The sequence below is a fragment of the Onychostoma macrolepis genome, chromosome 08 (assembly GCF_012432095.1).
Source record: "Onychostoma macrolepis isolate SWU-2019 chromosome 08, ASM1243209v1, whole genome shotgun sequence".
NCBI lineage: Eukaryota > Metazoa > Chordata > Actinopteri > Cypriniformes > Cyprinidae > Onychostoma > Onychostoma macrolepis.
The window spans coordinates 25,995,436-26,014,977 of NC_081162.1; the positions used below are offsets into that span (position 1 = coordinate 25,995,436).

The 19,542-nt window shown below is 38.7% G+C and overlaps 3 protein-coding genes and 1 long non-coding RNA gene across 7 annotated transcripts in view; 2 read left to right on the plus strand and 2 right to left on the minus strand.

Moving 5' to 3' along the window:
* igsf9b (immunoglobulin superfamily, member 9b) overlaps nucleotides 1-7,193 on the plus strand; it is a 44,038-nt gene extending 36,845 nt beyond the window's left edge. The window contains exons 14-21 of one of the 2 annotated variants that reach the window (XM_058784090.1): nucleotides 9-184; nucleotides 612-850; nucleotides 948-1,032; nucleotides 1,265-1,435; nucleotides 1,867-1,903; nucleotides 2,053-5,499; nucleotides 5,645-5,820; nucleotides 6,893-7,193. In XM_058784090.1, coding sequence (XP_058640073.1) covers nucleotides 9-184; nucleotides 612-850; nucleotides 948-1,032; nucleotides 1,265-1,435; nucleotides 1,867-1,903; nucleotides 2,053-5,499; nucleotides 5,645-5,820; nucleotides 6,893-7,083 — 4,522 coding nt within the window. In that variant the 3' untranslated portion in view covers nucleotides 7,084-7,193. Of the gene's footprint in view, nucleotides 1-8; nucleotides 185-611; nucleotides 851-947; nucleotides 1,033-1,264; nucleotides 1,436-1,866; nucleotides 1,904-2,052; nucleotides 5,526-5,644; nucleotides 5,821-6,892 lie in introns of those variants that run through there. The other variant, XM_058784091.1, reaches the window with a different exon arrangement.
* Nucleotides 7,194-8,783: 1,590 nt separating this feature from the next.
* Nucleotides 8,784-13,611, minus strand: gatd3l (glutamine amidotransferase class 1 domain containing 3, like). The gene is made up of 7 exons (XM_058784099.1): nucleotides 13,099-13,611; nucleotides 12,903-12,955; nucleotides 11,433-11,546; nucleotides 11,049-11,180; nucleotides 10,408-10,500; nucleotides 9,635-9,800; nucleotides 8,784-9,036 (listed from the first exon to the last, which is right to left on the minus strand). Exons 1-7 carry the CDS (start codon nucleotides 13,216-13,218, stop codon nucleotides 8,902-8,904), a joined length of 813 nt encoding a protein of 270 aa, XP_058640082.1. The 5' UTR covers nucleotides 13,219-13,611; the 3' UTR covers nucleotides 8,784-8,901.
* LOC131545364 (uncharacterized) lies at nucleotides 9,694-16,413 on the plus strand. The gene is made up of 3 exons (XR_009272418.1): nucleotides 9,694-9,827; nucleotides 11,051-11,217; nucleotides 16,274-16,413. It is a non-coding gene; the product is annotated as an uncharacterized LOC131545364 (long non-coding RNA).
* LOC131545359 (coiled-coil domain-containing protein 74A) lies at nucleotides 14,698-19,162 on the minus strand. Of its 3 annotated transcripts, none has more exons than XM_058784094.1 (8): nucleotides 18,936-19,162; nucleotides 18,413-18,699; nucleotides 17,700-17,744; nucleotides 16,771-16,894; nucleotides 16,512-16,674; nucleotides 16,338-16,438; nucleotides 15,384-15,440; nucleotides 14,698-15,297 (listed from the first exon to the last, which is right to left on the minus strand). In XM_058784094.1, exons 1-8 carry the CDS (start codon nucleotides 18,944-18,946, stop codon nucleotides 15,159-15,161), a joined length of 927 nt encoding a protein of 308 aa, XP_058640077.1. In that variant the 5' UTR covers nucleotides 18,947-19,162; the 3' UTR covers nucleotides 14,698-15,158. The 3 variants fall into 3 exon arrangements, with proteins under 3 accessions (XP_058640077.1, XP_058640075.1, XP_058640078.1); XM_058784092.1 differs by having other exon boundaries at nucleotides 18,413-18,702; nucleotides 18,936-19,161; XM_058784095.1 differs by having other exon boundaries at nucleotides 16,771-16,855; nucleotides 18,413-18,702; nucleotides 18,936-19,158.
* Nucleotides 19,163-19,542: the final 380 nt, after the last annotated feature.

Consider the following 19,542-nt stretch of genomic DNA (forward strand, 5'->3'; position numbering starts at 1 on the left):
CGTATCAGGGTAAAGCCCACTGTGAGAGGCAAGCATGAATGGGCATCAATCCCTGTGCCAACATCCAAAACCTCCCTGCTGGTGACGGGTCTGCAAGCTGCCACTAGTTACCAGTTCAGCGTTCTTGCCCAAAACAAGTTGGGCTCTGGCCCCTTCAGTGAGATTGTCACCATTAGGACACTGGGTCAGCACTCTTTTATACATATATAATTTACAAACTATGCACTTTATGAAGTCTTTCATTAGCTCTACACATATAGACGTGTATCTTAGGCATATCAGGGTTCCTCAAATCCGCCCCTGGAGGGCCACTGTCCTCTTTAGCACAAACCCACATCAAACTCAGCTACTTTTAATTTTATAGTAACTCTGAAGATATTAATCAGCTTGCTCAGTGTCTCCAATTGGAGCTAAACTCTGCAGGGCTGTAGCCTACAGGATTTGAGGAACCCTGTTATGCATGGTAAGGTCTATAATTCCTTTTCTAATCTGTATTCCCTTACTTGATTCAAAACATTCCCTGGTGGACCTTAACGTTATTCCAAAGCCTTGGGCCAAGATGTATGATCTAGCATGTTGAGGTAAATCCTTATATGTTTTTTACATTGCAGCACCTCCAACAGAAGCTCCCACTATGGTAACCACCATTGCAGTGTTTTCCCCTCCCACCTTGCTGTCAGCCAATCGTACATCACTGGGTGTGTTGCTGCAATGGGTGCCACCTCTAGAAGAGTCTCCACCATTAACTTCATTTGTACTTCAAGCAAAACGGGGAAAGGGGGAGTGGGTCACTATAGACAGAGAGATTGCTGTCAATGTGACTGAATTGATTGTACAGGGACTTGTGAAGGTAAATGTGTGAAATATTGAGAATATGGCAGCTTGATGTTGAATGTTGCTATTCCTTTTGACTTGACGGATCATTTACTCTTCATTTATTTTCACAGGACTCAAACTATGAGCTGCGTCTTCTGTCTTGCAGGGACAGACTGGTCAGTGTGCCCAGTGACTCTGTTGTCATCTCTACTGAAGGTGAGGCTGACTCAGAAATGTGTATATTGACTTAATATTGACACATCTCAGGCTTTTCTCAGCCCCGTGTGACTTGGAAAAACTACTGTTTTAATTAATATTTCGGAATTTTAGTATGGTTTAATGAGAAATTGACAGTTCAAGAAGTCAGAAGTGTCATTTTGGTATAAGTGATCCATTCTTATTGATTTGTTGTATTATTAATTGATTACATGTAATGTGTGACCTTAAGGTATGGAGATGTATCCAGCAGCACCCAGTCTCCTGGCCTTTGTTCCTGAGCCCCTGCTGGCTGGTGTGATTGGGGGCGTGTGTTTCCTGTTTGTTGCCATCATCCTCTCTCTGGTGACAGCTTGTGTTATGAACAGTAGAAGGAGACAACAGCGAAGGAAAAAGAGAGATGGTAAAAGCAGTGATGAAGTTTACAGGGTCATTTGAATATGATTATGAATATGATAACTAAAATTACACCACTATAAACACATTTTGAAGCTTTTTGCATACTCTTAAACTTATTTGAGGCTGCAGCATTCAGATACATGGGTGTTGTACTTAAGTCTTAGATAATCAAATGGTTTTGTACAGTGAGCAATGCATTGACTCCTCATTAAGTCCATTCTTAAAGTCCATTCCAGTCCAATCGCTATAAGCGTACAGACATTTAATGCCTCAAAGACTGATACATGACATTTGAAATCATGTATTTGTGCTCAGCTGTCAGTGGTGTTGTTATGCATGGCATTTCTGATGAGGCTGCTTTTATTTTTGTCACTTCATCTTATGACTCATTATGTGTGGCATGATATGAACTTTGCACCCTCCCCACCGTTTCAGATATCCCCTCTGCCTTCCAGAAGAGTTCATCTCCACAGTAAGTGTCCATCTTTGCTGTGCATGCATCATTCCTACGCTTCTCCATCATTGTCACTGTACTACAATTGGCTTTTGAAATGGCAGCCTGAAGGGATGAAGCCTTCTTGTCTTCCTTCCCTAAATGTTCTCTGTGTTCTTTCTCCACAGAGCTCACTCGCCTTCTGACAGTCCCGACAGTGTGCTGAAGTTAAAGCTATGCCCTCCCTTAAACTTCTTCCCTAACTCATCCTCTTCCGATCGTTCAGACCGTTCCTCTTTTGATAAAGGCAGCCGCCGTGAGTACCAGGATCAGAGAAGGCAGCTTCTGTCCTCATCCTCTCCACCTCCACACTACACCCAGTTTGAGAGCCACTTTGGGGGATCTTCATCACCCACATCTGCTATTGAATCCATATCGAGAAGTCCTGATGGGCGCTTCGTTATCCAACATGACCTAGAAAACTCCACATCAACCCACATCAAAAAGAACCTCAAAAAGGAGTTCCCACAATCCCCTGGTAGAGGCAGCGGTGGAGGAAGTAACAATGGATCTTTTAAAGAGTCCAACCAATCAAATCCTGTAAGTTCAGAGAGGGATAGACAGAGAAAGATGCCCTCGGTATTGACAGTAGACTCTCCAGATCCAGAAAGACCCCCTCACTCACCTGGCAGGGTGAAGGCAATGGCCAGAAACTTCTCCCGCCATGGCTGTTTCTACTCTGATGATGAGCAGGGTTGCTCTGAGGCATTGCTGGAGAGGGCCAGCTTTTATTCTGACTGCAGTGAAAAAAGAGTAAGTGACTCACTAAAAAAATACCGGAGTGCCAGTCATAGGGAGGACATCTTTCCGAGCTTAACCAGGAAAGCTCAAGCTTTAGAGAGAGAGAGGCTGCTCCACCAAGCACGTTATCAGCCCATCAGTGGAGACAGCCAGCTGACAGAGCCTAGCACTATGATAACTCAGCTGGATGGTGAAAGAGAAAGGGACAACTTAAGCAAATGTTTAAAGCTGGTGAAGGAACGTGAGCAAATGGAGAGGGAGTTAGAACACTACACAGCCAGCCGAAGGGCACAGGCACATGAGCAAGAACAGAGGCGGGCCAAGTCTGCAAGTCCCTTAAGAAAATGGACAGGTGTTGAGTCAGAAGACCCTGTTTGGAAGCCCCAAGACATCCATTTACGGCAAAAATCCAGACCCAGCAGCCTGGCCCAGCGTGTATCGGACTATAGAAAGGGCTGTTATTTCGGCAACACCAGCAGTCCCATGGAGAGACTTCCCTCCTTATCTTCCACATACATCCAGTGGGACATAAGCCCTGTGACGTCCCCCACCAACCAGATGCCAGTGCAGAGCCTGTCTGAAGGGAACACACCTCGCTCACTCTACCCTCATACACGTCAACAAGGCGTTGCCAGTGTTGAAGTTTCAGTTGCAGCAGATGTTTCTCATTCACCAGCCACACAATATACCTCTCTCTCACCTTTCTCTCCTACCAGGGACATACCCTCTTACAGTAGAACCAACCTCAGTGGGGCACGAATCAGACACCCGGAGAGTCACCTTGAAGAGGAGGAGGAGCTGCCCAACAGTACTTTAGTTGAAGAAGGATGGTTACAAGAAAGAAAAATTGAAAAAGAGGCTCTGGCATTTAGATCAACAACCCCTGCTCGCTTGAGTCCTCAACCATCTGAGCTGCACCAAGTGGTGGCAGGAGAAGATCGAGATACTGGTCCTAACCTACATTACCTTAATCCCAGGATTCAAAGTGTTACAGACATGGAGGAAGTAAGGGTTGTTCAAAAAGACAGACTGAGTCGTAATCCATCAGGATGCTCTACATTGCCCTATGATCATCAGAAAGCAGGAGCAAAGGGAAAAGTCATAGTGAGTGATGATTCCAGCTCCATATTGCCTTACAGTGAACAAGAGAAAGAGGGTATCAGGGCTCGATCCAGAAAGAGTGACAAATGTGTCTTCAGTGAAAGCCCTAGTCGGATCTCACCCCTGACCCTGTTGGAAAATGAGGCAGAAAGTGATCAGTCAAATTTCTCGAGAATGTCAGAATCAGTGAAAGTTAAGCTTGCTCCCCAACCAGCCAGGATGTCGCCACTGCAGACCAGTACTATCCTGGAATACCTGAGTCTTCCGGGTTTCATTGAAATGAGTGTAGATGATCCAGTAGAAGAGTCTTCGGAATCTGTTGAACCCAGTGTCGAGGCAGAAACCGGGACACTGTTAAGAGATGAGCCTGATGTTGTACCCAAAATCTGGGAAAAACATGGTCAAGACCACTCTGAGACCAATATTTGTCAGCAGAATGTGGCTGTTCATGACCATAGCACCCTGAACAGTCCTGTAGAACATGCTAAACCTGGAAGTATTCCAGTTTCTGAACCATGTTCACAATTAGAAGCAAGAAATACTTGTGATAAACCAGGTACCTCAGACACAAGCAATAAAGGCTTCTCACCGTCTAAAGAAAAGGAAAAGAGTTCTCAGCCTTTGCTTTCTCAGAGTTCAGGGTCTCACAAACAAGAATTTACTCAGCGTGGTCCAGCACAGACATTAATTAACACAGCTAAAAGCATGGCAGCAATAGTTTCCAAATGTCCAGACTCTACATCTGAACAATATCAAAGACCTCAGACTCAGGGTGACCGGACAAACATGATATCCTCAAGGATATACCAGGCTCCAGTGCCTTTCATGAAGAAATCAGTCAGCATCGGTCCCTGTAGGACCCTCTCTGGAGTCGGGCAACCACGTCCTTTCCTAAAAAAGTCCATTAGTTTAGGTTCTAGATGGGAACATTTTGAAAATCCAAGAGCTTATATCTCTGAGACTTGTTACAGAGATGAATTTCCCCATCCAGACATAAGGCTCAAATCATACAGTTTGGGTCGTACTCCTGCACGTTACTATCCCATGTCTGGCGCATCATGGCGAGGAACAGTGCCCTTTCAGCCTCCTAACAGCTATAGTCTAGAGAGACGTCAGCATATTGAAAGAGCTGACATGCAAACCCCCTATCACACACCTGGTCCCTTAGTCCCAGATCCACCACAACACATGGAATCGTCCCTTCCTTCCAGGAGGGGATCAGATCCACGTCGACAGGGAGCAGTCTTTCCAGATTCTTCTAGGTGGCCTCTGTCTTATCAAGAAACACTCAGGTCAGTTCAGCATAAGTATGTCCCACAAGACCCCTCTCGACATTTTGGCCCTACCAGACCAGTGGCCAGGGTGGACTATCTGCATCCTGCAGAACCCAGAAGGGGTCCACCAAGGCCTTTCCTACCCAGAGGTTACAGCTGGCCCTCACCATATCATACATCCTTCCCCCAACGAGAGCAAGACTTTCCGAGACAGGTGGACAATGGGATGGGTGCAGCTAGGGGCTTCACAGAGACAGAAGGCCGGGATATAAGAGGTGATGGGGGCAGAGCCAGTTACGCCAGCCAGAGCAGTGGAAGGGGTAGTGTGGGACCGTATGGACATGGGCATCTACGCCAGTCTCTCTCAATCACCCCAACCTTACTCAGCTCGCCAGAGACCACCGAGGAGAGTGAGATGCACAGGGCAGACAAAGACGTGAGAGAACAGAGGTCCAAAAGGTGAAGCTGATACAGAAATGCTTGAGGCAAGACCTCACCAAAGACAGCTAGAACAGTTACCAATTTCTTATTTTGTTTTTTACACATTTCTATCACTGTCATTTTGTATGTCTCACTGTGTATTGTTGCATATGTGTGTGTCTAGAAGAAATACCTCAGTAGATGAGAGTTACGAATGGGATGCTGTGGAATGCTCTGTGGATCCCGACATCCTGGAGGCCATGAAGATGGAGCGGACACATGCAGGCTTTGGGCGAGGCAAGGAGTTCAGGCAAGATCGCCCCCGCTCCACTGCTGGCCTCCAGGACTTCCAGAGTAAACGTAAGAACTTTAAACTCTTTGAGCATGTTTGATCATTCCCCACACTAAATATAATGGTAAATTAAGGCCCAATCCCATTTCTACCCCTTAGCCCTTCCACTTTCCCCTACCCCTCCGTTTGGCGCGTTCACTTGAAGGGGTAGGGGTGTCTCGATTCTCTTTTGGTTGGAGGGGTAGGGGTAAGGGGAAGGGAAGATAAAGATGAAGATTTTTCGGGACCACACTTCAAATGAAGGGGTATGAGAATTGTCAGCGTCAACTTGCTACAGCAGCATGCCTGAGCGAGCAAAACAAAAACCATAAATGTAAGAATTTTTGGCATTAATAAAGATTTTAATGAAAAATAATAGTTTGTTTTATGTAAAGCGTGTTCATATTTACGGTCATGTTATTCAAAGAACCGTTTGCCAAAAATCGCTAAAGTTAGCTAACGTCATATCATTACTGACTGCACGATAGTGCCACAACATATTTTCATGTCTGATCAGGGCTGTAACCACCATAGACATTGAGGGGGGCTAGTCCCCCCAATAATTAGAAATGGCTAAACTTTTTTCACAAATATTGACAATTCGAGAGAGAGACAGAGAGAGATGAAAGTTGCGTGTATGCGCGTCTCTGCATCTCTCTTTACAATGAGTGAGTTTACTTCAAAACCAGTGATTTTATCCTCTCGTTGTTGGAAATGTAGCGATTCAGTATTTAAACTGTTATTAATTAGAATCGTGGGGCAGCTTTGACAAGTTTCTTTGCTCCTGGATGTGTGAGCTGCGCGATCTCCAATATGTGTGTGTGTGTCAGTAAGCAGCGCATTAATATAGAACGGTAAGGCTCTAATGCACACCAGTATAGGTGTGTGTATTGTAGGAGCTAGACGACATATGATCACATGTAAAGGTATAGTAGTGGTGTCCCAATTTTCACACCTACCCCTTGACACTGTTTCAAGGGACAAGGGGTAGGTGAAGGGGTATAAAATAGAATTGGGGTTGGGCCTGAGTTTCCTTTGAACCTATAACTGTACCTATTAAACTTCACCCATCCTCCTCCTGCTCCTTTCCTCTCCTCTTAGGCCTGTACTCTATCAGCCCTCCCTTAGTATCCCAGCCTCCTCAGCACCGGTACAGTCGTTCCCTCAGTGAGGCCCGCTTCAATGCCTTGAGACAGGAGTTCCAGGAGTACCGCAGAGCCCAGCAATCCTGCTCCCAAGATTCCTGCATCCCCCCTGACCCAGACTCTGACTCCAGCTCCGCACTTCTTTGAGAACTTACCTTGGTCCGTTACCTCCCTTTAATTCCTTTGACCTACAATATCCATATTGATCTATAATTGTTTTAAATCAGGCTATCTGCATAGTATTTCACTTTGTAGGCAAAATGTTCATGTCACTATATAAGATTCTGCAAGTGGCATATTCACATTATGGCCTCAAGAACAGGAATTGTTGTGTTAGCAGACATTTATAAAATGCCTACTTGTTCCCGTGTTAAATTCAATGCAAACCCAAGGTTTTATTTGGTTTATCTCTTGTAGGTAACTAACCACAATCCCTGTGTTTATATTTCCAGAGCATCCCAAGAAAGAAGACAAATTGGTTTTAAGTTCAAACCTAACAAATCCTGAGAAAGCAAAGGATCCAGACTTGAATATCCTCGACCAGCTTTGATGTATATTCATCCTGAAGCTGAATAAAGAGCATTGCCATGATGCTGTAAAGGTGCATTCAGTTCCTACTGGTTTTTCTAAACTTGAAAAATGTACAGTATATGGAATGTAGCTTTTGTATCTCTGTCTTTTGTTGACTTTGTATTTATCTGTTGTCATCAATCCCAGATTTCACTTCTATCTGTTTAGACTAAAAGGTTAGGGTACAGAAGTACAGTTTTACAGAAAATAAGAAAAGACTAATTAGAAGTATCATACCATTATGATACCGATTTTGTAAATGAAATTGATATCCATTGTGGATAATATACATGCTGGAAATATAACTGTACATCCAAAGGGTTTTTACATTCTCCAATCAGCCGAACCAAAACAACAGTATAGCATAAAGTCTGCTTTGACAATCAGATACTGCAGCCAAGAAAATATATTTCAAGCAACTGAAATGTATAAAGTTGTTGCATTTTACATATACATGAGTGCATGTATATGAATATAATGTTGCTGTTGCGTATTTGTTTACTATGTGTATATTTGGGCTCCATTCTTGTGTATATTTCACCATATCTTGAAACTGAATTCATCTTAAACTCTTTGTCATTTTCATTTTGGTCAAGTCCCAAATTCTGTTATAATTTAAAGCAAAAACTCAGTGCCAATATTGAGTTAAGGAGCTTAGCCTCCTTAATACTCGATCAAACTCTCCTCACAATTTGGCCTCTTTACTATTGTAATAACATTCCCAAAGAGAAACATATTTGCAGCCAGTTCTCTTTTATAATTCTTCTATATCTGTTTCACTTTAATGCAAAGAACTGAATGATGTTAAAATTGATATTTAAAATGGCTGAAACAAAAACATAGATGCTCATGGATCTCGACATCCATCTCTGGCTCTCTGTCAGTCTGTGCTTAGTGTTGTAAATATTTTTACTTTTCTATTTTAATTTTGTACAACCGTTCATGAATGTTTTGAGAAAACATGAATCTATCTTATATTTAAGATGCTGCTGTACATTTTTGTAATACATTTAAAGTTGTTTTTGTTTGTTTTTACATTTGGGAACAGAGTTAAAGTTTTGTGTAAAAAAAAAAAAAGTTTTATATCTGTTCTTATATTTGTTTTTATAAATGTTGTCGCACATTTTTGTATGATTTGTAAAATAAAATGTTCCACTAAAATGTTACTATGTCATGTGAGCCTTTCAGTTATCATCTGCTTCAAAAATAACAAGTATATGGTTTGGTTGCATGTACAGTGGGAGAAAAGGTCTATATGATACATAGTACAACACAAGAGTTGCACTGTTATGCTTTTCTTTATTTACTCTCTGTATGTCCACATAATAGCGGATTCGGGTCAACCTAAAGTTAAGTGTGAAAGCCTTCTGGTATCTTGCTTGCATCTCACGGGAATCACTTGGCAGTCATACGCATGACGTGCTTGACCATGTTCCCGATGCCATCGAAGATGTAATGGTAGTGATAGTCAGTCTCCCACATGAAGGTTGGAGTGCTGATCACCTTGTTTTTCTCGTCCACATAGGCCTCGTGAGATGGGCAGTTAAGGGGAAATCATGTTTTCATATTGGTATGACATTTAGTTGGTATATGTGACCCTAGAGCACAAAACCAGTCATAAGTCACACACAGATATATTTGTAGTAATAGCCAACAATACATTGTATGGGTCAAAATTATAGATTTTTCTTTTATGCCAAAAATCATTAGGATATTAAGTAAAGATCATGTTCCATGAAGATATTTTGTAAATTTCTTACCGTATATTTATCAAAATGTAATTTTTGATTAGTAATATGCATTGCTAAGAACTTCATTTGGACAACTTTAAGGCGATTTTGATTATTTTTGCACCCTCAGCTTTCAGATTTTCAAATAGTTGCATCTCGGCCAAATAATCTATCCTATCAAACCATATATCAATGGAAAGCTTATTTATTCAGCTTTCAGATGATGTATAAATCTCAATTTCAAAAAATTATGACTGGTTTTGTGGTCCAGGGTCACATATGCTTAGAGATGCAGTGACTTCTTGCATAATTTAAAAGGCACACTTTATGGTGTTTTACACTTAAAAAAATTTATAATACGTTTGGCAGATACGTTAAAAATGAAAGTGAAAGGATATGTAAGGTTCACGGGTGTTGTGACGGGCCCCCATGCTCTTGACCGCCTGCACCATGTTGGTGTTGGGCCAGCGGCCCCAGCGGCTGCTCTCGTCACGCTCGTAACCCATCGTGACTTCCAGATTGGGCAGCACTCGGCACGCCAGGAGAGGAGCCATGCTAGACAGACTGAGCCAAAGAGAGTGCAGGATTGAGGTCAGTTGATTTAAACAATTTAAATGAATCATATTTACAGACCACAAGTGAAAATTCTTCTAATTTACATTTTCCTGATTTAAAGCAGCTGTGTGTGGTTTGTATACTTTTGCAACTATGGAGCCCCCTACAGTTAAGTGAGTGAATTCACTGTCGTAATTATGGTGGATAGCTGTGCACGTGCATTTGTTGCCGCCTTAAAGCGATCCGCGCTTTTCGCGGTTTTTCGTACCAAACTTAGTCCAAAAACAGACGTTTGGGGGGGGGGAAATGAAGCCATTCGCCTCAATAAAGGTCAGTGTACCATCAGAATGACTTTGAAAGTGATATTTAAAGCTTTGATACAGCATTTGTCCTTACTAGAATATATCAGAATAATTTGAATTAAAAAAATGTAGGCGAAGCAAGAAAATCTGACCATTTATACCCAACAGTTAGTGATCAGTGTTACTAATTTGATTAGTGACCTAAAAACGGTGCAGAATCTTAAATAGCTGTCATTCACTCATCTTTATGTAGTATAAACAAGGGTTAAATTCAGATTTTATATTCACAGTTTTAATATTTTAGAGTCATATACCCAATGGGCTTGCGAGCACGGTGGAATTCCTTCATAATTCTTTCCACATCATTATTCAGCTTGCAGTCTTTGCCGTCTTTGCTGAAGGTGGACCTGCACATGAAATGTGAAAGTCAGCAGAAATGCAGCGTTGACAATTTTTTTTTTTTTTACCCTGCTAATATTTTTTTTGACATGACATAAGAAATGAAGAATGAAAAAAAAAATATATATATATATACCCAACACTTCTTGAAGCCTTGAAGGAACTTTCTCAATTCAGATCTAGAGTTTGTAAAGGTGGTGAAGTGTAACTGGGCTATCTGAAACCGGATTGGGCTCAGACGTGGATTAGTCTCATCCATCGCCTTTATTTCCACTTAGCCTTAACCAATTGTTTGCTAATAGTGAAACATGATAAGAGGATTTTCGCTCCAGGAATAGAGGTAGATCTCGGGTGACTAATAGTGAAAAAGCCAATCTGCACATAATCTGAGGGTCATCAAAGTTTAAGCATATGCAGACGGACTCTTGATGGTTTATATGTGCATCTGGCCTGTCAGGATAATGCACTTCTTTTGGAGTGTATTTGCATTGATTTCATTTTCAGTAACATTTATATTTGCATTAGCATTCATCAGCTAAAAGACTGTCTCTCTCACAGGTTCTTGACTATTCCGTGGCCTCCAGGGAAGATGACGGCGTCAAAGCTGCTGACGTCCAGTTTGGACAGATCGATCATCTGCATCATGCCCTGGCCGTGGCTGAATCGTGCAGACTCCATCATCATGTTCCTGCGGAGAGGAAACAGTTTGGTATCAGATGGTCATGGTACTTTAAAATATACTATAATGTGAACTATCACTACAATGCTACTTCAAAAAATTCCATGCTGCACATCCAAAAATCGATGACATTCCCATAAAACATCATGTTTCCATGGTACTTTTTGGTTTCCACAAGTTGAGTGAAATACGCAGAATGGCTATATGAAAGGTTGTGTAATTAGAAAATGTAATGTTATATTTCATTTTAATGATGTCTACCTGTTATCACTTGATGATGGCTGCATCTTCATGTGGTCCATGACGTGCATTTGCTGCTGGTTTGGAGCAAAAATCTGAAAACGGGCTCCATTACGGCTCAAGTGGTACATGGTGCTTCGAAGAGACACAGCATTATTTATTCATTTTATTTTATAGGATACTGAATTCTGATTGATCAATTAGCTGTCAAAATATTTTTAAGCTCAGGTGCTGAACTAAACCAGGTAACCTAGATATTAACATTTCAGTTCAAATCAATATTTATTTATTTATTTGGCATGTAGTCTTGTAATAAGGATCATGTGCAGTCATTATCTCTAAATAAACCCTTGATGAACCTGTCACAGTTTATTTTGTGATAACAACTAAGTGACTGTACATTATCCTTTACATAATCCAAACAGATCCGTACGTTATAAAAATATAAGAGCACTCCGCTATTGACAGGCTAATGTTTCAAATGATGCTACTGCAAAAGCCCTTCTGCTGCACTGCAAATAATCATTTTTTCAAGTATGTTTTACAATTATTATAATTATTATTTTTACAATGCATAAGGAAAAATATCTCCGATCTAATTTTAACTCATTTGCAAATAAAAGTTTCTTGATTTAGTCAGAAATGCAACAAAATTCACTGATGTTTAAGCTCAAAACTACAGAAATCTATTTGCATATAAGGTAACGAAAGTAACACAATTTGCTTCTAAAATAAATGTGGTAACACTTTACAATAAGGCTTTATTTGTAAACATTAGTTAATATGAACTTAGTATGAACAATACTTTTATTGCATTTAATAATCTCAACATTCTACTACATTTTTTTTCAGTAGCTAATGCACTGGACTAACATTTTCAACAAACATTTAACAAAGGTTAATAAATGCTGTTGAAATATGTGACCCTGGACCACAAAACCAGTCTTAAGTGTAAATTTTTCAAAATTGAGATTTATACATCATCTGAAAGCTGAATAAATAAGCTTTCCATTGATGTATGGTTTGTTAGGATCGGCCGAGATACAACTATTTGAAAATCTGGAATCTGAGGGTGCATAAAATCAAAATACTGAGAAAATCGCCTTTAAAGTTGTCCAAATGAAGTTCTTAGCAATGCATATTACTAATCAAAAATGAAGTTTTGATGCATTTATGGTAAGAAATTTACAAAATATCTTCATGGAACATTATCTTTACTTAATATCCTAATGATTTTTGGCATAAAAGAAAAATGGATAATTTTGACCCATACAATGTATTTTTGGCTATTGCTACAAATATACCCCAGCGACTTAAGACTGGTTTTGTGGTCCAGGTTCACATATTTTGGTCATTATTAGTTTGTAAACAAATGAGACCTTATTGTAAAGTGTTACCATAAATGAAGCTTGTTTTAAGGATCCTTCGATGTTTTTACTGATAAACGGCCAAAATAATGATATTTTGAAGCCCACCGTGCTGTATACTTACTACGCAGCCTCATGGATGTCAGTTCCATCCCACCAACCGCAGCCTGAGAAAACCTTCAAAAGCAGATCCGGTTACAAATTCAGAACCAAACAGAGACTATATCTTATAGCGAACAAGAAATTCAAGACTAAATGCTTCCATCTTCCATCATTTTTAACCTGCCAGTTTGTGCGTGCGTAGCATCTGAGGTTCTTACCACAGCGATGTTGGTGTTGCCCCAGTTGCCCCAGTCTCCCCCATGATGCATCAGGCAGGCGGGTTGGCGCACCAGCATGGATGCGGCCTGCTTAGCAAGGTGTGCCCGTGATGCCAACATGATTACACTGCTGAGTTTACAACACAGAGATCAACCGCTAGAGAGTGTGCAGACTGAACTAAACGTGTCCGATCCTGTAGAAGAGGAAGCCCTGCTCTTTTATACTAATGTTGTATGTGAGACGTCACTCTGTAAGCTACGTTTCTGAGAAGATAAGATACTTTGTCTGAACAACCCTTTTCCTTTCTTCATTGCTTATGTAATAATACCTTCCTCAATTATCTTATTACCTTAAGTCATTTGGTCAACACCCGGCAGTTGATACTTCGCTGGTGCTTCGGCCATTTACCTGCATTTACCTCCTTAAACTGTCTGGCCTGTCTGTCTGGCCTGTCGCCAGCTCACAGCTCCGCAGGTGTTTAACTGTTTGATTTCATTTTGATAAATTGTGTAGTTGCCTAAACTCTTGAACATATATAATTATGATAAAAAATATATACATTTATTTGTAATGTACATATGTAAAATAGTATTTAATTTTTTTGCATGTACATTGTACAATTTCAAAAATGTGCATATGCATTTTACAATTTTATATATATGTGTATATATATATGTGTGTGTGTGTGTGTGTGTGTGTATATATATATATATATATATATATATATATATATATATATATATATATATATATATATATATATAGGGTCCATTCTTATTTTAGGAAAACTTTTTAGTGGGGTTTTCGCTCTAAACATTTTGTATTTATTACAATCAAATGTAAAACGTTTCTCTGGTAGTCTGGTGGTTATTTTAGTAGAGTAATTATAGTAATATTTTGATCAGTTTTTCTTTTTCTTTTGTATTTTAGTTAAAATTTTAGTCCTTTTGTTGTTTTTGTCTTTTTTCCTTCGTTTTTTTTCCATGTAGTTTTTAATCATTTTTTTCAGTGGTACTTATTTCAGTACATCAACTAGATTAAAATAAGAAATGCCGCTTTTTTGCTAGTAGTTATAATAAAACTTTTATTTTATTTCAAGAAGCAAAGTTTTTTATGTTAACTATAATAACCCTTTGTTGTATTGCCTAAAAACTTCCATATGCAAAATGACTGACAATATCACGTATTGATGTATTTAGCAAACAATTACAACTTTACAAGCAAAATGTTTTATTGGGTAAGCTGAATTAGAGAAACGTGTTGAACGTTTGCTGTTTGAGACCTCTAAAGCACCTGATTGAATTGCATTGAATGAGATAGTGCCCTCTAAAACCCATTACTTAATAAGGCTCTTAAACACAGTAATACTATGTGGTGTCTGCTGGAGGCCTGGGCACTGATCCAATGGGTTGTAGTCGTCAGTTAGAGATCCTACAGGACACTATAGCACCTTCTCAACGGCCAGATTACACTAGTGCACTACAGATGAAACATTCTGAGCTTTAGTGAAGAAATAAACCCCGAGTTCAGAAATAGGCCTTTGGTGCAAAACACCTTCAGATTCCTCAAGAATTACACAAAAACGTCATAAATGGTGGTGCTGATGCATTTATTTAAAGAGAATTACAGTATTAACAGTAATGAGAATTTAAACTGCTCTGTCAAACGAACACCTTTTGAACCCTTCAGGGAAATTCACGTCATCAAATCTTTGATTGAGAGTTATCCTGTATATGTTGTGTCTGTCAGAGTTTATGGAGGACGTGCAGCTTAGCTCTCGTCTCATCTTTGACATTTGGCTGCTTCTCTGGAAAGATTCTTATTTAGTTCATTAGGGATTCATACGTGATCAACAGCCATTCACTCATTCCTCACGTCTCTCTCTTTTGAAGAAAAAATACATATTTTTGACCTTCCTTCAGCTTATAAAGAGACTGACTGAGGTGTTTAAGCCTTTTCATAGAGTAAAAAAAGACTCGAACCGTAAGACCTTCTAATCAGCAGACGTGATGGCACAATGACAGAAGTGGAGCAGCGTAACCTTCACTGCAGAGGAGGGTTAAGAGTTCACAGCTCTCCTGAGACGCAGTCTGTGCACGTCCTGCGCTCTCCTCTGTCGCTCTGACATGGTGCTGCTGAGATTGCGTTTGATGGCTGGGAGAAACACGGTTTCTCCTTTACCGGCGTGACTCGGGATCCTGGGGAAATGACCAAAAACTGTTTCAGAATTATGGATTGTCTGTGGTATTCTGTGGTGATGGTGATAATAGAAAAACAAGCCTACTGTTTCTTTGGCAGTGGTTTGAGAGGTAGTTGTGGAAAATGCTCGTAAACCTCACCCCTAAAAAAGAATCATACGTTTAAATGTGAAAATAAAGTGACAATGATTTTAGAGATCCATTCTGAATAGGCAAACAGAATTTATTTTATGATATCATTAAATAATAGAGAAATAAGGTGTCCAGGCCACATTTCACCCAAAAATCAAAAGAAAGAAAAAAAGTAAACTGTACTTTATAAACAAAATAAAGTCTGTTTTGTGAGCATTAAGATTTTTTATGTTCCAGTGATGTTGCTATAATAAAATAATTATTATTATTATAGTGTGCATTGCATGGATACCATTCATTTGTGCTTTACAATTTAAATGATGAATAAAAAATTATGAAAACAAATTCTAATAAAATATATATATAATATTTTGACTGGGATTTATTTTGTAAATGCTAAAAATTATCATTATATAATTATAATTGTCAGATATATATAAAAATTAGGCACATTTCACCCAAAAGAAAAACAACAAATTAAATTATGTATTTTTTCATATTACATTATTTATTTTAATGACAATCCTGTTAAGTTTTAAATTACCATAAATACTTTAATTACTTATGAGTACTATAAAATATATTACAATAATAATACTTTTTAAACAGTTGTTATTATTAAAATCATAGTCCCCATTATGTAAACTCCCAATTCCAATAAATACTTAAATTACTTTTAATTACTATAAAATATATTACAATTATATTAAAAATGACACACACACATGTATAAATTATATAAATTAAATAAATTTTATATTCATTTAAAATAAATACATTTTTAATTAGATTTGAAACAGATTTAATGAGATGCAAAATGTAGTTTCTTATTCCTTTTCTTTAGATTTTGGCGTGACCAGGATATTTCTTGACTGTTTTCGTGAGATTGACGCAGAACAACGGAGCACCTGCTGTTGTCACAGAGCGATGCTCTTGCGAGAGAGAAAACTTCAGCGGCCGATCTGTTTTTGGAGGTGATTTCTCTGAGGACCGTCTTGATCCGCAGCAGCTGAGTGAGGGAACATGATGAGTGTTAAGTATGAATGTATGAATCACGACAGACACAATGAAGCGCTGCTGACCTCCTGATACTGCGCAGTGTTGGTGTGATACAGCTGCCGGATGATGAGCTCGCACTCCTTCAGCGTCGGGGTGCGGGGCTGCTGGGACGGGCTGCAGGTGATCCTGAGAGGCAGCAGAGATGTGACTGCGCCTCCTCCTCCCGCCTTGGATGCCTCCTCTGAGCTGGAGCGGGTCACAGCAGGAGGACGTGTGATTTACTTGGTTAAGTGCGGTCAGTTAATCAGAGATGCTAACTCAAGGGTTATAGAGATTTGGCACCTGATGAATCCACACTGGGAATTCTGGGAATCCACACTGGGAATGCTGCTGGATTTTGAGGAGTTACTGCTGGACCATATGGACTCTGTGTGCATCACACCAGGGTTATTAGAGTCAACTATAACTACAGTTAAAACCATAAAGAAAATGTGTTACTATAAACATGATCTGAAATAATATATATATATATTAAAAAATGTATTTCAGCTAGTTGCCAAGGCAACATTTGTCATTTTGTTTTTTAGAAATTAAAGTACTTTTCATGTATTAAAATAACTAAGACTGAAATAAATAAAATCAAATAAATAAATGTAAATTATAAATATAAATAAATAAAAATGATATCTATATATTTAAATACTAATACAAATGACAGAAACACACAACAAAATTGCTAAGTTAAAATTAAAACAAAATCTGAAAATACAAACTAATTTACAGTATTAATAAAAACTATTCAAGTATATCAATAATACTGAAATGAACAAAAAATGTCTACATATTTAAAAACTAAAATGACAAAAACAACAAAATTACTAAAACTTTAAAATTAAAATACATACAAATAAAAACATTCAAACCTATTAATAAAAGCTATAAAAGTATCTCAGTAAAATGTACAAAAATTATATCTACATATTAAGAACTTAATAAAAATGACAAAAACACAGCAAAATTAAAACTAAATATAAAACAAAAAACTAATTTAAAATATTAATAACAACTATAAAAGTATCTCAATAGTACTAAAATAACACTGGATATCAGTTTGCAGTAAACAACAAAACAAGAAACAATAAGAAGAAAAGATCTTTCCTCTGCACAGGTTAATAGTCTATAAGGGTCTTTCTAAAGCAAACTGTGCATCATTGCATGAGTATATTATGAATATAATTATGAAAAATTAGGCTTGATAAAACACAGCTTACCTTTTGGAGAATTTTCATGTTCCATAATCAGCTGATACTGTAATTCTGTAAAAGAAGTAAATATTTAAGTGTAAAAATAGTATGCAAGTGTGCGTCAAAACGGGTCATTCTCAGATGAAAACCGTCTTTTTGTGCTTTATTTGTGTCCACAAGACTGAATTGTGACAATACTTGATCAGTTAAAATAGTTTATGGAAGTAATGCAAACAAATGTTAAAATGTACCTTAAAATACTTTTTTAAGTAGAATGTCAGCCAGTTTGCATCTTCCTTACATATTAATTGATGTCTAACAAGGTAATTGGTTATCTAAAATGTTAAAATACATCACACGAAGATTTGGCATTTAAAACTGAAATTAAAATGTCATGTCAATATTATATTTAAAATATTTTGTTCCTCCAATTAGGTTTCAATTCACATTTCCCCCTTTAAAAACAATGGTTTGCTCTTTCTTACATCACGTTTGAGGAAGTAGCATCATCAGCAACCTTAAACAGAAGTAAGTTTGTTTTACAGTCTTTATCAGTATTTCATTATGTTTGGCCTTAGTATTTCAACTGCTTTGGGGTAAAAACATTTTAACTACTGGAATATTGGGGTAATGTGTCCCTCTATTGCATTCCTCCAGAGTCTATGGCAGTTTTCACCCTATCCTAGTGTTTTAAAGACCCTAAGTGGTAAAATGTGATTTTACCACTTAATTAAGCACACCTTTATTAACACGCTTCAGATCTTCAATTTCTGCATGCAGTCTCTCCAGCGTGTCTTTGTGCTGTTGTTGGAGGAACAGAATATCCTTCTCCAGAGATGCGATGCGTGTGCTGTGTGCATCTGTCCTGGGCTGGGCAGCTGCTTTTGGGCTCTTGATGTCCACAGGTGGAGATCTGACCATACAGTCACAGGACAGAAGTCTGGGGTATCTCACCCGGTCCAGATCTCGAACCCTGGTCCAGCTGGGCAGGTTTCGCAGGGGTGGCAGATTACTGGTGGACATGGTGCTACTGGGATGAATATTAGATTATAAATACATGGAACTTAGGATCATGTTTTTTGTTTACAAACGCACTATAGACCTTGCATGAGACAAAGATAAGTATATAAGCATCTCCACGGCACATTTTAAAGCTGAAAACTTTATGATGTTCATTTTATCGCGAACATATGCTATATAAGTCAGATTTTTGTAAAACGTAGCTGCTTAATATGGGTCTGGCTTTATTTACATACAACATACCTCATTTCCATAATCGATATTCCGGCAGCTTACGTCATCCATCTCTTTCCGGCTTTTATTTACTGAACATTCGATCAAATGAAGCCATTTATATGAATAACTGAGCAAATTGAGAACATTTAAACGAGTATTGCTTCACATTAAGGTCATTTATCCTGGTTTGAGCGGAAATGCCGGTGAGACGCGCATTGAGTGAATCAAACGTTGCTATGGCTACCGCGCTCATCGATTTCGACGTGCACACGCATTGAGGAAAAACTCACGCACACGTTATTTGGACTCCATTTTTTATTTTTTATTTTTTTCTTTATTTTCTGTCAGTAAACGTATTTCAAATGAAACACAAAGGAAATGTGAAATAAACTAGAACACAAAACCACCAGTTTACTAGAAAAACAACCAAAACTGTATGCAAAAGTGAACAGCATGTGTGAAATCTGAACAATTACAGTCCATTTATGCAACACAAGTGCAGTATCAAATGTCATGCAGTGATTTTATCAAAAATAATCAGACCAGAGCAAAAGCTAGACAAGTGAATCGTGGATACAATCATGATCAAATGTGTTAAGACTCGTTCATAGCTCACACTATTACTATCAAAACA